Below are 19,766 nucleotides of genomic sequence, written 5' to 3' on the forward strand. Positions count from 1 at the left end.
CAAATATTTTAGATACATATTTTGATGAGAAGTTTATGTTTCACATTTACAATTAAATGATTTATTAAAGAGAGGGATTAACTGTAGTCAGTGAACTAAACTGATGATTTCAGTTCAGCCCGGGGAAAAATATTTAAATATGCCTAAGTGAAAGTGACTGGAGCTTAAGTTCCTACTCACCTAATTCTCTTGAAAACGAGTCTCCGAAGTTACTTGGGGTGACTGTTGTGCCATATTTATAAAGCTGTGACCTCAAAAGTTAGAATCAGGAGAAAAACATTTTTCTTTATATAAAACAGCAGCCTTTAATGCAAAGTTTTTGATAGAGGCTCATGGATTTACCATTTATTTTGTATTTAAATGTTTTAAGAGATTATAATAAATTTAGGCCTTAACATATTTTGTATTAAATTCAGATTTCATTTTGAACAGATTTTTAAAAAGAAAAAAAACTATGATTTAAATAAAATCAAAGAATCCACTTTAAATTAAAAATCCAGTTTCCTTGATTATTTTTTTTTTAAATCAATTTTCATCCACTTACTCACTAGTAGTTACATTTTGGGATAGATCAATCATTTACCAGTTTTATTACTAAAGCAGTTAGTTCACAGCTCTGCAGACTTCAAAGCCTTCTACAGATGACTGGTAGCGTTACTTTAATGTAAAACAAATCCCTTGTTTGCTAGCTGAAACCAAGTAAATAATCAATGTATGTTTAGATATAAGCATAAATCAATGTTTTCTTTTAAATGAATCCAACTGAATCAAATGAATGAGAAATTGGCCGACTCATAGTATACAAGTACAGGGAAAATATTAAATATATCTTGGTCAGTTTATCACCTCCTTTCTGTATGTTATGACCTTTCCATCTTAGATACATTTCTGGCCCCTATCATCACAGTATCTGAGTGCCTCAATATTTCTCCTCACAATACCCCTGTGAGATAGCACTGCCCTATTTTCCCTTTTACAGATAGTATCTCTGTGCCTCAGTTCCCTAAGTGACTTATCCAGAAAATCTGAGACAGAGCAGGGAATTCAGTACAGGTACCCTAATCATTGGACCATCCTTTCTTGCCCCAAAAATTCTCAAGCTCATCAGAATATCACTATAGGAGTAATAGCTGTACCTATAATTCATACAAAAAGGTGTAAATGAAGTACAAACAAGAATGTCCAACTTAGAAACAAAACAAGTTACAGAAGTATAGCTGACCCCAAACAGAGAGGGATCCATTCTGATAAGTGTGTGTGAATGCCACAATGTTGCACTTAGTGTTGTTGTAGCCATGCTGGTGCCAGGATATTAGAGAGACAAGGTGGTTGAGACAACATTTTTACCCAACCAACTTCTGTTAGTCGGAGAGACAAGCTTTTGAGCTTACAAAAAGTTCTTCAGGTCTTCTCAGACTGCAATGTATCAGTCCAAGGCTAAGTCTCATCAAATAGTATGCAAAACAATTTGCAAATCGTATGCAAAACAATTTGCAAATCGTGCTGCATTCAAGCCATCGATCACACGAGTTATGATAAGCAACATACCGTGCAAGAGATGGTTGTCAGATCTGCTCACGCACAGCTTGTTTGTCACGCATTTGAATGATATCCTTCTACATTCTGCAGTCTCCAGGAAGGAGTTGGCCTCTAGTAGATAATCAGTATGGATCTGGCTCTCTGGGACTTTATGTGTTGACTTTATGTGACTTTTGTGTTGCCATTGTTGTTCTGTGGAACCATTTACATTGGTGAACTCTTAGGCTTTGTATTCACCAGTTTCAAGTGGGATAAAGCTACACCAGTACAAGTCTTAATTTATCTTGTCTACATTGTGGGTTGCACTGGTGCAGCTACACCTGTGACTGGCCAACAACAACTGTAATTGGAGCAAATCCCCAGCACAGACAAGGCCTCAGAAGAGCATTCACAATTTACATGAAAGGAAATCAGCATACAGTTTTGGAAACACACATGGGAAATGAGGAAAGTCCTGCATATTGGAATAAAAGATAAACCCCCTTATTTAGCAGTACAGCAAGCTCTGATCCTCCTGCCTATAGAGGAGAGACTGGCTTGCATATTTATACAGAGATTTTGTTACAGACTGTCATTTTCTTTAGGGATTGAAGCTGCACCCAGTGAGCCTTATTCTTCAGAATCACCTACCAAGCAAGCACTTCAAAACAATACAAGTGTGACGTCTAAATCCAGTTTTAGTCAAGTAAACACCATTTTGCCCCCTTACATGGTCTCTAAACCTGCCCCACTGAAACCTCATTAGAAAGTTACAGTTGGAATCATTGCAATGTTTGTGATACAGTGAGCTAAGTTGTAATAAATATCAATGGTATCAATTAACATCTAACCTCATGAGAGATCCTCTTCACTTTAAGCTTATGAGCCACACAGACAGTCACTCAAAAGACCAAGACAGGAGTTGAAAAGGGTAATTTTAAATTGTTGGGCGCCAAGTAATTTTGTTTTAAAAATTACTAAAATATTTCACTTAGAGAAACAAGAAATGGAAGACCAACTACTTCTCTCATTACCAACTCAGGGGTGTGGCTCCCACTATTTAGTCACAAGGGTTCTTTTACATAGCTTAGGGCAGCGTTTCTCAATCTTTTTGATACCATGACTACTCTCTCCTCCAGAAGAGTATGAGAGGATGCCCCTAAGAGATCACCATAAATGCTTCTTTCATTATACACTAGGGCAGAAGTTCCCAAACTGTGGGCTATGGCCCAAAGGTGGTCTGCCGGCACAACCATAGGTGAAGTTTGGGAAGGCAACGCCCCCTCCCAAACTGTGTACATTGATAGTAGGGAGGGACAATTTAAAAGTTCAGCCACCCCCCGAACAGCTTGAGTCATGGCTCTACCCCAGGAAGTCCCGCTCCCACCCGCAGAGCACCTGGCACCACCCTGTCTGACTGGGAAGCAGACAGTGCCGAGGAGCTGGACGCCAGCCCCCTGCTGGCGGAGTGGTGGTTGTCAATGGCCCCCACTCATGGCCGGAGGAGACCAGCACCTTGGCAGAGGAGGAGAAAGCGGAGCGAACGGGTGGAGGGCAAGGAGAAGGGGCCAACCCTGAGAAGCAGCAGCTCCCAGGGCGGCTGGAGGAGGCTGGAGGGTTTGTTCCTGCTCTGAGACATTGCACCCCATGATCTGTGGCTTTCAGGCCTTCTGGAGTATCAAGCCCCCAGTCCCCCAGGAACTGGGGCTCTGCGGTGCCACTCTGTTTCTGCCTAGACAATGCTGTATTTGGGACCATCACAGGTAATGGCCGGGCCCAACCCGAGCAAATGCCACTGCAATAGCAGGAAAGCTGCTGCATAGACACACACTGAACCCTATTACATGTAATCAGTTGGTGGCCATGACACTACTGAGTAACAAAATCACAGTTCCAGCTGGAGCATCAACAGGTCACTAGAGATGGTTGTTCCAAAACAGCACTGAGATACAATGGGGATACAGTAGAACCTCTGAGTTATGAGCCCTCAGGAACGGAGGTTGTTTGTAACTCTGAACAAAATGCAGTGGTGGTTCTTTCAAAAACTGAACATTGACTTAATACAGCTTTGAAACTTTACTATGCAGAAAAAATGCTGCTTTCCCTTTTTTTTCCCCCCTCCAGTACTTTACGTTTCACACAGTACTGTAGTGTATTTGCTTTTGTTTGTTTTGTCTCGGCTGTTGCCTGATTGTGTACTTCCAGTTCCAAATGAGGTGTGTGGTTGACTGGTCAGTTCATAACTCTGGTGTTCGTAACTCTGAGGTTCTACTGTACTTTTATGTCTCGTGTGGTCAGTTTAGCACCTTATCAAGGACTGGGAAGGAGGGAAAAAGCAGGCATCCTTTTAACATGCCACGACAAACTAAAACAGTGCCAAGGCTAAATGTATTATCCTAGGGTGACCAGATGTCCAGATTTTATAGGGACAGTCCCGAATATAGGGGCTTTTTCTTATATAGGCACCTATTACCCCTCACCCCCTGTCCGAATTTTTACACTTTCTATCTGGTCACCCTAAATAATCCCTTAAATGAAAGGTTAGAATACTGCAGAAAACATCTGCTTCTTTAAACTTGGCAACCACACTTCAGGAAACTCCAGTTACTAATTAGCCATTCTGCTCATACAGTGAGGTGTTTGAGGTTCTTTTAAAATAGCGAACAACATCTGTGTCCATCAGAGGAAAGCAGCTTTCCAGACCATTCCTGTACACATACATATGGGCAAGTTACCTCAGGGTTTGGCATTTTCGGTTGAAAGAATATAACAAAGCAGGTCATGGATTTTTAAAGGGGAAAATCTCAAAAGTAATATTCAGCCAATGAGACAGTTATAGACACTTCTGCCCTAAAATCATTCTCAGCAATCTTGCTATCTGAAGCTCTGTAGGGAGGTGGCTATAATGGGATTTAAACCATGCTAGAAACAGTTAGCAGAACCTTTTAGTTGATGAGTAATGCGGGAAAACCGAATAATGTTTCATAAAAAGCCAAAATCAATTTTACAACAATAAAAAAGAATCGTCGTTTAAATGGAGGATGAGAGGAAGCAGGGCAACCATTACCTTAGACAGATGGATAGTGCAGACTTAAGGACTTTTAGAAGAGCAAAAATTAGAAAAGAGTAGAGACACTAACTGAACGAAGGGTCAACTGAGTAAGGAAGGTGCAGTACCCACTAACTAACTCAAACCAGAAACAGACATCTGCAATTCAGAAGCAACTACAGTAATTTTTCACTAGCCAAGTAAAAAACAGGACTTTGTAGCTGTGACTGACAGGCTGGGGAAAGGTGGCTATTACGCTGCTAGAAAAACGTAAGGAATCTCTCGTATATATGTATATATGTGACTGCAGGCAGAGGGGGGTGCCTGTGGTAAATGGAATCTAACTTAAAAGCAGGACCCTGTGTATTCTGCAGAATTGTGCTCCATCAGCTAAGCTTTAATTTTTTTAAGTTATATTTCTAGCCCTTATACTTAAGAAAATGTTCTACATTTGACTGGAGCTGTAAATCAACAGTGTATTACCTGACTGGCTTTTAAAACAATCTGAAATATGTGTTCAAAGAGAAAGTGAATAGGGTGTTAATTTTGAAACCTAGTGATGACAATTAAGTGTCTAATACTGTTAACTATTTCACTGCTGATCATTTTAGCAAACATTCAGCTAGTGTGCTTATCCCAAACTGCTTCCTGCACCTTTCCACATGCCAAAAGCTCCAGATGTCTCTTTTCCATTTCCAAAATCTCCAGCTCCCCCTCACCCCCAATTATTTAAACAATACAGTTACGTGTTCTCAATGCAAATTTCAGCACACTTGAAAATTAAATATTTAAGGGAAGTGTAAAATAAATTTAATTTGATATCATATTAAATAACACAGGGATTACTGCACTGGTTTTATTATTCATTTTCATATTTAATTCAATACAAAACTCCTTTTTTAAATTTTCTGCAGCTGCTGCAGTATCTACAGTCTGTTGCACTGGAGTGCTGTGAAACTCAAGGGCCGTGCCACAGAATTTAGGTCATGCTTGCCACAGAGCACATACAGCCTTGGTAAAGATGTCTTCATTTGTTCATCCAGGTCCTGACCAACAGGCACTTGATTTACATCACTTTGCAAAGACTCCTCTCATCAAATCAGCTCCACAGAGCTCTGCATCCACTTCCTCAGTCCGTGAATTGTGGCCATGATGAGGAGCAGAAATGTTTGAAAGAGGGGTGAGCCATGACTGAAAAATACTTACATGCTACAACGAAAAAGAAATCCCCAGACCAGCTAACCCACAGATGGACACACTCAGAACTCAGCTACAGGAGAAATAAAGCAGCTCAGGATGACGACAAGGTAGCAAAGCAAAGGAAAATCCAGTCTCCAGCCAAGGCTACTCAGGAACGAGAGAATTAAGTACAGCCTATGATAACGGGCTCCCAGCGAGTTCAGGAAGCTATCAGTTTACCAGACTAAGAACTTGGCTGTACCGAGCATTAACTGCTGCTTGTCATTCAGAATGTGGGATCTAACCCCAAACAGGAGCTTTTGCTACTCGAAACACCAGTCTTATCCTCGCAGGTCAGAGCACACATAAACAATGGGAAGTTCACAATGGGGGAGAACAAGAGTCTAGTTCAGAGGGGAGGAAGGGGAACCTAGAGCAGGGGTTCTCAACCTTTTTCTTTCTCAGTCCCTCCCCCCCACATGCTATTTAAAAACTCTACGGCCCAACTGTGCCACAACTATTTTTCTGCATATAAATGCCAGGGCCCATGTTGAAGAGTAGTAATCAGGGCAATTGCCCAGGGGCTCCTGCACAGCTAAGTTGCTCAGGCTTCAGTATCAGCCTCAAGTAGCAGGGCTCAGGTGCCCGGGCTTCAGCCCCATGCAGTGGGGCTTCAGCTTTCTGCCCTGGGCCCCAGCAAGTGTAATGCCGGCCCTGCTTGGCAGACCCCCTGAAACCAGCTCACGGCCCCCCCCAGCAGGCCCTGGACCCCTGGTGGAGAACCACTGACCCAGGGTACCAGTTTAAAAAGCCTGAATTATCATTGGTTGGGAAGCGTTGGCCCACGGGATGCACCTTTACAGCTCAAGTCTAGGCTGCGGAATTGGTTGCAAACAGAGAACGAACTTCGGGCTGCAGAAGGAATCCCGAGAGAGGAAAGCCTCCTGGAGCGTGTAGGCATACAGCACTGCACCTAGGGGGTGCCTGGGTACCCCTGGGGAGGGCGGAGAGGGAACTTCACACTCTGCAGCAGAAAGAAGAGGACAGGCACAGCTGGACACAGAGGGGGTAGAAGGAAGGCGGGCAGCTCCAGGGAGCTATTCAGCGCCCAGGTCCCTCTTGCCTTTCTGCCTGACCCAGACCCCGAGTACTGGGGAGGGATCTGGGATGCACACCCTGGAGAAAGGAAATGTTCGCCAGCCCCTTACTGCGGAGGAGCAGAACGGGTGAGCCTTAGACATCGCTTCACTGCGGAAGAGGGCTCGCAAGGGGCTGGCTGCCTTAGGAGGAGCAAGCGGGGGGGGACCCTGGTCCCGGGTGCCAGGCTGGAGGGGCAGGAGCTTGGGTGCCCAGAGAGCGGCGGGGGAGGGCTCGGGGTCTGCGCTCACTGAAGGCCCTGCCCACGGGTGCACGGCGAGGGCCCGGGGGGCCGCGGGCGGGCGGGAGGGGAGAGACCCCCCCCCCCGGCGATGCCCGGCCGCCCCTTACCTTTGTGCCCGCTGAAGGCCCCGTACCAGGAGAGCGAGAGCAGGGCGCAGAGGCAGCCGAGCAGCAGGGTGAGGAAGGTGCCATTGCGGAGCCTCATCTCCTCCTCCTCCGCGGCGGCGGGGGGGGAGGCCGCATGTCCCGGGCGCGGCGCGGCCTCAGCCTCCCGGGCCCCGGCCCCGGCGAGGAGCGGAGGCGGCGGGGGCAGCCGCGGTGGGCGGGAGGGACTCGCCTCCTCCTCCTCCGCCTCCGCCCGCTGCCCTCATGCACTGGCCGCGCCCGGCCGGGCCGCCAGCTCCAGCGGGATGGGGCTGCCGCGCGCGGCCCCCGGAGCAGGGAGGGGGCTGCCGCCGGGGAGGGGAAGGGGCGGAGATGGCACCGAGTTAAAGGAGCCGCGCACATGCTGCGGCCGGGCGGACGTGCAAGGGAGGCGGGGGGCCGATGTGCGTGTGCAAGGGGCGCCGCGCGCCTTTCCGTGAACAGGTGGCGGCGTATTCACGCGTAGACAGGGCCTCGTGAGTGTGCCAGGGCGTGCTCGTGTAAACGGGGCCCTGTGCTTGTGCAAGCTCCGGGGCTCATATGAGCGTGCGAGGGCAACCGTGTGCATGATGTGTGGGTAAGTGTGCACGGAAATCTACGTGCTGATGTGTGTGTGTGTGTGTTACTGATACACAATAAATAGCGGGATGGTAACTTCTAACGCTGCCCCACAAAAGGCAGGCAAAGCCCTTGCCCGTTGCGATACCTAATCACAGCAAGGCAGGTGAATGCACGGGGGCAGGCGACCGGCTTTGGGGATTTACTTCACTGTCTGAATAACGAAAACAAGAATAATATTAATACACAGCGTCTTCTCCCATATGCAAACGGGAGCTTCCCTGCAATAATCCCATTTGGGGTATTTTCTCTCTCACTCTTTTATGATTAATTCTAAATATGATTCCTTGTATTAAGTAATGCAACATTGGATAAGACTGCTAACTCTTATTCATTAGTCGCTGTCCTGTTTGTTTTTCCTTTTGATTATTTATATAATAGTGGTTTTTAAATAGCTGTATGAAATTATATTCACTCTGCAATAGCCTTTTAACACTTACATTTAAATATAAAAAGGAAAATTATGAAACACCCAAAACAATGAAAGCAAATACTTTCACAGCTAGCGGGTAAATAAACCATACATCTAAGTTGCAAGCATCTTATTTACTGCCTTAAATCACTTTATAGTGCCTCATTCTTCATCTTTATTAGTATAGTCAGTATGTCAATATTTTTACTTGGTGTCAGCTTTAACATCGATGTAATTTTCAGGGTGTGAAGCTGCACAGATGCTGGGGATATTATATTAAAAAGTGTAGCCTTACTTTTCATTAGAGAACGCGAAGGCATGCTCACTTTTGTGGCAACTAAAACGTGCTACATGTTGGGGAGGGGGGAACAGGGTTATATCCTACAGATTTTTTCAGCCCCACTGTATAACGGAAAAGACTGTATCATCTACATTAAATTGCCCCCTCAATTCATCAGTGATAACATGTCCTTGATAGAGAAGCTTTCGGAGTGAGGGGGATTATTTTTTCTGTTGTACTTAAAAGTTTTGGGGAAACATTTTACGTGACAAAATTTAAAACGTCATTTTAGGGGCGGGAAATGTTTATAATACAAACACAGACATACGTTTAGCTGGAATAGTGCTAGTAGCAAGCAACACTATACAAGAAAAAATACTGTATCATTAGTAAAAAGAACAGGAGTCCTTGTGGCACCTTAGAGACTAACAAATTTATTTCAGCATAAGCTTTCCTGGGCTACAGCTCACTTGCATCCGATGAAGTGGGCTGTAGCTCACGAAAGCTCATGCTGAAATAAATTTGTTAGTCTCTAAGGTGCCACAAGGACTCCTGTTCTTTTTGCGGATACACCTGTATCATTAGTATACACCTGAAAGCCTCACAGTGGTTCGTACCTGCTAGCAGAAGGCAAAGAAGATACATTAAAGTAAAAACATTGCATCATTGGTTGCGTTCTGTGTTAATCTGAAGAAGCAGCCGCACAAAAACCAGCATGGATTTTTCCTCTTCCTGATATTTCTAAAGTTTGATTGCAGACACAAAATGCAATGGAATGGAAGTGATGTGTCCGGATGGCCGGCACTGGGTTCAGCCAAGCCAGCAGCGCCACCTGCTGTTTCCTCCATGGCTTTGAGCACCGGAGGGAGAGAAGAGAGTGAGTGGTATTTGGGGAGTCACTGACTATTCTATTTCGGAAACGGAAGTTAAGAGGTGGCCTTGCGCTACCTGGCTATGCTGATGGATGGGGTCTGAGGAGGAGAAAGGGAGAATGCCTGTGGGCTCTTTTGTAAGGAAGTGGCTTTCAACTATAACCCCATAATCAAACATTCCCAACACTTGAGGGATTTGGAATCTAAATCCAGATCTAAAATTGAATTTTGAAGCTGATCCCCACCTCTGTAATGGGCCAAACCAAAACCCTGGATCCAGACAGCCCCATACTTTGTCAGAGAAAGGGGGTATCAAAATACAGATTTCAGATCTGAATTGTGTATCTCTCTCTGGTCCTTCTCTAGATTTATATTCACAAAGCACTGGTGACACAACACACATGTGTCTCCACTGGGATGAAGGAGAGGAAATGGAGGAACAATGTGCAATAAAGACAGCACAATATATAATGGTTCAATCCTGTGTTTTCCAATAGGTTTAGTTCTCAATTCTAATGTTCTCATTTTGTAATGTTATTTTCCATCATAGGAAATACTAAATATTCCAGAGAAGTAGGATTAAACCCTCTGTGTCATAACCTAATTTATCACCCCTCCCACCCACACAATATGTCACCCTTATCATCCAAAGCACATTTCTGAGTGCTTTCTCTAGCTTTCTCCATAGCTCATTGCACTTAGTATGAAACTGAAAATACACTGCAGCAGTGCAGAACAAAACAGCCTGTCATTGACAAAGGCCCTGCACACCAGAAAGATGTTTTATTACAGGAAGAATAACTAAATCATTATAAATAAATATGCCAAGGATTTAAGAAGGCAGTGTTTGACAACAAAGTGGGGGGAGTAGATTGGCAGTCTTTGTTATGGAGCATGATGGAATATCTGCATTGATTCATGACATTCTGCACTGGTTTATAGTTGTTCCATAACTGGAATTGGAATTATGTCACAAGAAGCTAGCGCTCAGTCACAGCAATTCCCCCAAGGTACACAATATGGTCATGAAATTTTCATCATGGGAGCATTGCTACACTTGGACAGATTCTCAAAAAATATATTTCATTAAAATTTTATGAGATGGTTATGTACTGGTTTTTCCCCATATTTCCTTTCCCAACATTGACTTTTACCAAGATACTTCTGTGTAAATGTAGCTTTCCTATTTCTAAACTACTGATTCCTCAACAGGTACTCTGTGATGTGCTTGTTTACAGAGTGATAAAACTACCATTCCATAGTCCTTACTGAGGCCTTGTCTACTCTGCATTTCTAGCCAAACACCTTTGTGTAGATATGACTGAGTCAGTGTGTTTTGGACTGGTGCAGTTTACCCTAGTTTAAAACTTACCTGATTCCACCAGCCTGATTTCATCAGCCTCCACTCCAAACCCCACTTTGCCTCCAGCATTTATAATGGTGTTAAGTATATAAAAAGGTGTTTTTAATTTATAAGAGGGACACACTCAGGGGCTTGCTATATGAAAGGGGTCACCAGTACAAAAGTTTGAGAACCACTGATTTAGTGGGTTCTAAGAATAGGTAAGTTTAATAGAATGACCATTCTATGTCAAGCAAGCAGCCCAGATATATGTAGCCACTGAAGTCCCTGCAGGTGTGCTTGGCAGAGTTTTATGAAAATTTTAATATGCAAATATGTCCTGATCAATGTGGCTTTGCAGTGCACATTTTATGTCATTTTAGCAAAGGCATTTAATCTTAGTTAAAGGAAATGGCATCTAATGTCTACGGAGAATAAAACAATGATGGATGAACATGGCAAAGGGAAGCTATTGCCTGGAAAAGCAACATAATTTGTAAAGGACTTGAAACTAGAAGGTTATAACCTCAAGTTGTTTGCCAAGCTGTTGACCAATAGTAATCAGATTTTTAAATGATTTGGTCTGTTTTTGTCTGTTCATATGGTCATTTTTATTATATTTAAATCAGTCAGGAGAGTTACACAAAGAATTAATTTGTCCCATTTTCTTTACTGCCGAGGAGCAAATGAATATATTGAAACTGATTTTGTTTGTTTGTAAACAAGGCTAAACAAAAGAAGCCTGATCCTGAATACCTTATTCACACACATAATGCTTACTTACCAATTGACTTAATTGGTACTATTCTAGTGAATAAAGATTGCTCTTGTAAGACAATTGAGACATTAACCCCTGAATTCTGTCATCTCTGTGTTGCAAGTTCAAATCCAGTCCACATTGCCATTTAGTGAAATGTGCTTTACAGGAATGTGATAAGAGCTAATCTCATACCAAAGACGACAATGCCATACAGATACCTTCAACCTATCATGTGAAATCATAACAGCTGGTATAGCCAGGAACCACACACCAGCAGCAGCGTTTTCACCTTCAGAAAATAGTTGAAACCTTAAGCCATACCAGGTCCTGTCTCCTGTATTTAAATATACATGTTAAACCTGGTAAACAGGAAGCAGTAAATATGTTTAGCTAGGGCCAAGGGGGAAAACTTGATGGGAAGAAAGCAGGTAAGGTCTGGTCGTGCACATGTCACTTGAGATTTTGTTGCCATCTGAGAGATCAAGAAAAAATACTTAATACTATTTAGTGCATCATATCTAATCTGTTTATTTTTACTTTTGTAAAATTCACCTATTACCTGTTTTGTGGGTATATATACAAACATTACTAATAGACAAATTAATTAGGGTCTCACCCTAGGATATAGGTCTTTATAATTTCCATAATCACACTTTTCCCTCATAAAGGCCTGAATAAATGGATGGTATTTATACCATACAATGCAGGTCAACAACACTTAGCCTGTCAAAAAAACAGTGTTGCCAACTCTTGCAATTTTATCATGAGTCTTGCAATATTTGGTGTTTTTCTTAAAGCCCTTTCCCCTCATGCTCCTGAAGTCATGTGATTATATGAGACAATCAGCTTTAATTTTTCTTAAAAGGAAGATTCTAACTCTCGTGAATTAAGAGAAAAGCTTGAAAATATGAACTGCAAAGGCTCAAACTCCTAAAGGCAAATAAAAATAATATTTTTTTAAAAATCAGCATGATTTTTAAGCCAGTCTAATGATTTCTGAACACTTGGGGTTGGCAATACAGAATACATTTCAGACCCAAGCCTGCAACTGAAAACACCTTGTCAGGTAGGTTGTCAGGCGTCCAGTTTTCGACTGGAACGCCCAGTCAAAAAAGGACCCTGGTGTGTGCTAACCAGGCTGCTAAAAGTCTGATCGGTGGTGCAGCGGGGCTATGGCAGGCTCCCTACCCTGCCTGCCCTGGCTCTTGGAAACAGCCAGCATGTCTGGCTCCTAGACATAGGGGCTCTGTGTGCTGCCCTTGCCCCAAGCACCAGCTCTGCAACTCCTGAACTGTGGCCAATGGGAGCTGCAAGGGTGGCACCTGTGGGACGGCTGCAGGCAGCATGCAGAGCCCCATGGCCTGCCCCTCTGCCTAGGAGCCAGACATGCTGGCTGCCTCCTGGAGCCGCCTGAGGTAAGCACTGCCCGATTGGAGCCTGCACCCCGAACCCTCTCCCTCATCCCAACCTCCTGCCCCAGCCCTGAACCCCCTCCCACACCGAAACTCCCTCCCAGAGCCTGCACACCACACCCCCTCCCCAATCCCAACCCCCTGCCCCAGCCCTGAGCCCCCTCCTCTATTCCAAACCACTCATTTCTGGCCCCACCCCAGATCCTGCACCCGCAGCCGGAGCCCACCTCAACCCCCGCCCCAGCCCGGTGAAAGTGAGGGGGGGGGAGAGAGCAATGGAGGGAGGGGGGGGTGGAGTGAGCAGCGGTGGGGCCTTGGGGCAGGGCAAGGGTGTTCAGTTTTGTGATTAGAAAGTTGGCAACCCTATTCTCAGCAGCCAAGAGAGGTTTAAATCTAGAGGCTGTTATAAAGGTATCGTATAAATTAGGGATGGAAAAGATCTATTAAATCTAGAGATAGATTTGAGCAGCAATTTATATCCAGAGTTTAACTTCCTCAAACCTCAAAGGCTTTTGGGTCCCTCCCTGGTTTTGCTTTGGCCCATCCCCCATTCCAGTTCAGGGCTGTTCCAGCTAGTTTATTTGCTGTTGTATAACTTTCCCATGACAAGTGACCTCACTTCCTGTTTATTTTGCATGTCAGTGTGCTTGAGAGGCGGGTTCCACAGACTGTTTTACCACTGTATAAAGGTTCTTGAATGATCTTTAGAAAAGCAAAAACAATATTGTAAATAAGGCACTTAAAACTAGCCACATTTGAATTCTTTGATTTAAGGAGCTGGCCACAGGTAACATTTCCTAAAGAACACACTTTGGTGTGTGTGTGTGTATATATATATATATATTTCTCGCTCTCTGGTTCTTAAGTTCTTATATTTGTATAACACTAAGAGTGTGCTAGGTGTGTGGTGTCCCCCCTCATGCACATTCTTTTGTATCTTCTATGTAGCGTGAAGAAAGCTTTGTGCTTAAAAAACATTTTATGATACTCCAATTAAAATTGGTGTTGACTGATGACATGTCCCATGTAAGAATCCTGATATTTCACAGCTATCCTTCAGGATAGGTTAACCTCAAAATATGAAAATAAAGCTGGCTGCTGCTTTCTCTCTTGCCTGTGACCTTGAGAGAGAAAGAAAATCCTTCTACATCCAATCTTACATAGAGATTTTTTCTGATTATGGCCATTTACCTGTAGGACCCCAGAAGGCATGCAGAAGCAGATCACTGCATGAGAGCTGACACTGATAAGAAGAAAGCAGGAAGAAAAGCTCTGACACAACCCAACCTAACACAGCAATAAGTAAACGTTTCAGATCTAAACTCCCTGCTATCCCAGCCTGAAATAGTCTCTCTGTGAAATTATGAATACTCTAGGGTTAGGAGAAAGGACTGCCTCCCCCCACGGAGCACAGTAAGTATTTCTTAGACACAGGAGCTGAAGAACTCTGATTCGAGCCTGGATTTTGCAGGCTGCAAATCACCCTATACTGACCTGCTCTTGTGCCAATGACGAAGCAAAATGTCTGTGTGTATGTCTGCGGGAGGGGAATGTTAGATCACTGATCCCAAGCATTATCTAATCCCCAGTCTACAGTTCCTTCCCCAACCTTGGGGAGAAAGGAAAGTGATCATCACGGGACTCAGCTGAGTCACAGGCATCTGACTGAGTTCCTTTAAGTAGTCCAAGGGGGTTCCGCGGGGGGGTTCCAGACGGCCGACAGAAAATTGTGGGAAGATTTTATGTGTATATATTTCAGTTAGGAAAACTCTAGAGGAGCATGTTGACATAAAGAAGAAAGACAGTGACTCAGCCTAGGTAGTTTTTGGCTTTATGCACAGTTCCTGCTGCAGCTGATCTCAACTCTACTTCCAAGCTATCTGCAGTTCCCACATTTGAAACCCCCCCTTCCCCGCATTAAACTAACGTAGGTGGAACTGGTACCCCAAACACTAGCTCAACACCATGCAGAATACATCATGTCATCATCCTTCTGTGCACATAAACCCTTTGGGGCAGGATTGTTTTGATACAAGAGTCCCTGCTCAGCTGAAAAAGTATCATTATTCCATGAGCATAAGCATTCTGCTTAGTGCTTTACAAAGAAGAGATAGTACCTGAGCCAAGGAGTTTATAGTTTTGTACAGACAAACAAAACAGTCTGGACACACACAGTACATGGCGAATGAGCCTGTGGTATAGGAATTGACTGATCACTTTAAAGTAGAAGACAGTTTTTAAGCGGGATTTGAGGGAAGAAAAGAGGAAGATTGTAGGAAAGCTGAAATGCTTTTTTTGAAATGCTGAGCCCCTTCTCTCCTTCACATAGCTCCAGAATTGTAGATTTTCGTGGAATCAGATAGTGATCCTCTTTGAATGGGAAATCAGCAGTCAGAGCAGTCTTTTACAAAGGCTTCTAAACAAAACAAGTGTATCACAAAATTCTGTCCTATTAACCCCAGTCTTGTACACATATATACAGTACTTTACTCATCATCTGATTGACTGTAACCTCTTTAAGACTTTTAAAAGCTCCCTCTGTATCTTTTATTGTTTTCTGTTAGAGTTAATGCTTGTTCAAAAATGAAAACTGCAGCAATTTTCAGGGCAGGTGTCAACCTTATTTAATTACACTTTCTTCCTGGGCTTCTCCACTGAAAGCTTTCATGATAGAAATGCCAAAAATAGCATCCATAAGCAAACATAAGAAAAATTATCAAAGCTCATATGAACCCTAAGATCTCCAGGCCAACTTTAGCCATGTGTTACCCCAAAAGCTCAAGGAAAAAATATGCAAGCTGTGAAGCCAGAAATGTAAGGCCAAGGTTAATCATAGACGCATAGACATAAGATCTTTTCCATTTTTATCATAATTCAGTCTAGTCCCAATGCAGGATTGTTCCCTACAAAATACTTTCTAAATGAGTTTCCATACTTCAGAGATACAATCAAAAAGTGCACAAACCTTAACATTTTCCTGTCTCTGGCCAAACATGACAAAGACCCTAGAAGGATCACTACTTTAAAAGCTCTTTGGAAGTTGTTCAGTTAAATAACAATATGAAGTGGACAGGCAGAACAAGACAAATGTTAGATGAAGCCTAGTTTAACTTCCAAAGAGATTTCATCTCTCTCACATCCACTTATTTTTCTGAAACACTCTTGTTCTCCAAAAGGAGAATAGTCTAGAGGGAGAGAGGACCTTCTATTATAGAGAACATGAGGATTATTCACAGTAATAAGTGAATGTGTCAAACTCAGTTTAGATTCTTAGATGTCATCTTCAGTTAGCTGCGAAGTTCTCCACACATACACTTCTGTTCCTGTGGCAACAATTATGTGCAGGGAAAGGGAGCTTTAGCTGGATCAGATTCCGTATGAGAAGCTCTGCAGACTTTGAGGAGAAAGGACAGTGATATGGGACATAGGTGAATTACAGACAGATAAGATAGGCAAATAACAGTACCCTTTATGAGGCCCCAGAGTGCAAATTCTAAATACTTACCTTTGTTGTCATGTTTCAGCTAGGAAACTTCTGGAAGGAGCATGATGTCATAAACAGAAGACCTAGCATGACTCAATACACACCAATCAGGATAGGCAAACTTCCTCTGGCTTTTGGCCACCTTTCATATTTGCTAACTGAGTTAAAGTTCACACTAGCCAAATTTTAGATCTGCTTCTGTTTTTAATTTGGTGCAGCTCTTGCTTTTTATGGATGTATAAATTAATCTGGGAGACTGGAGCAACAGTATTTAGCACATCTGTGAGAGGGATGGAGAAGTCCTAACATCCCAAAAGAACTCTATAGGACAAACATTTGTGGAGGGTGAATAGGAATGGAATACACCTCTCTTTCACTTGTCTAAATACTACCCAGGTTTTTAATACCAAAAATTGTTAGTGTTTCTGTGTCTGAGGCCAGGTTAGTGCCAATAGAAAGTGAATTGATGTTCTGAGACCATTTCCTAGTAGGGACAAAGGTCCACCTTCACAAATAACACTAATTGGTGCTACTGGCAGTGTCAGCACAGAGACAAAGGACAGAAAGTACATATAGGCCTAGAGGTGAGCCTGCCAGGACATGACTGAGGTACACTGGCAAAGACAGTGTGGGGAGGGGGATCTTTGCATTGCTGGTGGATATGCCGTTTCTATTTTGTGGATAAACAGATGACTTGTCAACTCAATAACTTTCACCAACATTTTGAAATAATCCCAAATTTAAATGAGATGAAAAAAAGGGAGGGCTAGTGGATTATGTCTCTGTTTTGACCACAAACTCTTTCATGTTTAGGATCATTATCCCCATGAACCTGTGTTTACAAGCCTAGTAAAATGTTTCATTACAGACACAGCACTATTTACCTGCTCATGTGTTTAAACAGTAACTCATCATTTCAAGCCAGATCAATGGCCATAAAACATTATTACCAAGCAACTCAAGTGGTTCTTCCTAAGGCAAAAAAGAGCAAATCTGTCTAATATAAAAATAAATATACTTAAAATAAAAAACATGTAATAATTAATTTAAAATCAACTTGTGTCTTCAAACATTTCATTGATTAACTGGGGAGGCTGAATATACTGATGAGTCTAAAATATGTCTTTGGTTTTTTTTTAATTCTTCATCCTAAAAAAGAAATAAATCTTTCTCTTAACTTTAAAGAGCATTTAATTCATGACAAGGCCACTCAAGATTTCCCATTAGGTTAAGTATGTGTCACTAAAAATCAGGGAAGCAGGCCCTTAAGGCGAAACAAAATTAACACCAACTGGGAACCTAATACTCATTGATCCAGCTTTAATTATACTTGGAAGGTTCAGACAGCTTCTTCTGCCAGCTGGACTCTTATCTGACCTGATTAAAGATCCTGTCAACTGTATCTGATCTGCAAATATTGCTGCCAACAAACTTGGAAAGCTTGCAAACATCCTTCTTGATGTCAGCAAGCAGCTATTTTTAGGTCCCAAAAATCCAGATCCAGGAGAGATGATTAGAATAATTACTTAGCTACATTTACTAAGAGGAGGACAGGTATATGCTACCTATTGAATCTGAGGCAGATCTTATTAACACATTCACCTTCTGATTATCAAAGAGTATGGATTTTGGAGCCCCATTCCACCAACCACTCCGTCCTGCCTATCATTGCTCAATAACATTATGGAAGCAACACAACCAGTCAGGGCTAAAGGGTCTCAGATGCCATATCTACCATAGAGTGAGGTACAGTAACACTACTGTGTCTCAGTGCTGAAGGTCCTTGGATATCATACTGTGGCATAGCAGAAGTTATGCAGGCAGTCATGTCTCCACACCAGAGGTTCTTGGATGCTGTGTTGTAAAATGACAGAAGCATCAATTTCATTTTCATTCCTCAGTGTTGTAAGTTCTTGAATGATGCACAGATGTTGTTGTATTTAACTAACCAAGTTTAAAACCACTGACAAGCCTTGGATATCAAAACCAACTGGCAGCTGCTGGAGGGTGCTGAAGATTTGTTAAATCACTTTCAGGTGAACTGAATCATATTTCCATTACACTGAGACCTGAAGACATTAAATATTATCTGTAGTCACTCATTCATTTGAAGCTCTTATATAGAGCTTTAGAGTTTTATATTTTGATTAAAAGAACCCAACACCCTCTTGCTTGTCTCCTACACTTGGAACCATTAATTCTTTTGTGCTGGGAGACAGATTTCCTCAGCACATCTATTGCCAAAAGTGGACTAGTTGAAATCTGAAGGTAGCATGGAGTTAAATAGCCCTGTTAAAGCAGAGTCAAGTAAAAAGAATCTGCTGGCTTTGTTGAGAAGAGGCAAAAAAGACTGGGATCTGGAAAGAGAATAAAAGGAAGAAAGATAAGAGAAAACCAGAAAGAGGAGAACACACAAGAGGCATACAAGGATAAAAAGGCACTGAAGGAAGAATAATATGAATACAGTTCTAATGTACAGATTTCTGTATCTTGCAACTTATCTCACTCCCTGTTGGTATTCAAAACACTTCAGGGAGGGGCAAGAGTCCAACACACAGCAGAATCTGTATGATATTACTTTTTGGGGTGAGCACAGTGGATTAAATAGCAAACACAAACTGTCCTTCATTATAACTGTCTCCTGTTTCATCAACAATAGACTTACGATGGATGGTTCGTAATTTGTACTAGTACAAGTAAAACAATAAGATAGCGTCACAAAAGGTAAACAAATAGTGTAAAGAGTGAGGCATACAACAGGTGTTTAAAATGCATTTTTTCAGAGCAGTACCATCTATATTGTATTTGTATATTACCTAGCACAATGGGGCCCCAGTCCTGACCTGGTTCTGTGGATGCTGCCAGAACACAAATACTGTATTAACTCTTTGTTATTGATGTTGTAGATAAAAACTTCTTTTTCTAAAATATTCTTTTAAATCTAATTGCATCTTTCTAAATTGTGCTTTAGATTCAATGGGCCAAATTCATCCCCACTATATCTGTATTACCTTCAGTGGTTTTACAGTAAAGATAAACTGTTGGCCTTAGAGTGAACATCAGTTTAATTCAGTCCCAAATCCTGTGGTCTTTCTGATCACCTATGGAGCCACTTGCAAGCAAGACCTTTGCGTTACCGATTGCTCTTGGGGGGCCTGAACCCCACCCAAAACATCAGGTGGGCATGGGCAGCTAGTGCCAGGCAGGCCTTCCTCACCTCCATCTCCTCTGACTGGAGCAGAGGGGAAAGTGCTGAGTCACAGTTACCTATGGCTTTCACAAGGCGAGTTCCCTGTGGGCTGTCGCCACCCACGGG

General features: G+C 42.8%; 1 protein-coding gene across 1 annotated transcript in view; it reads right to left on the reverse strand.

The window, feature by feature from the left end:
• The window catches only part of MGAT4B (alpha-1,3-mannosyl-glycoprotein 4-beta-N-acetylglucosaminyltransferase B), a 95,221-nt gene extending 87,747 nt beyond the window's left edge, over window positions 1-7,474 (reverse strand). The window contains exon 1 of the mRNA XM_045026128.1: window positions 7,235-7,474. Within this exon, the coding sequence (XP_044882063.1) occupies window positions 7,235-7,331 (97 nt within the window). The 5' untranslated portion in view covers window positions 7,332-7,474. The remainder of the gene's footprint in view (window positions 1-7,234) is intronic.
• Between the last annotated feature and the right edge of the window lie 12,292 nt (window positions 7,475-19,766).

This window comes from Mauremys mutica, chromosome 8 (genome assembly GCF_020497125.1).
Source record: "Mauremys mutica isolate MM-2020 ecotype Southern chromosome 8, ASM2049712v1, whole genome shotgun sequence".
Classification (NCBI taxonomy): Eukaryota; Metazoa; Chordata; order Testudines; family Geoemydidae; genus Mauremys; species Mauremys mutica.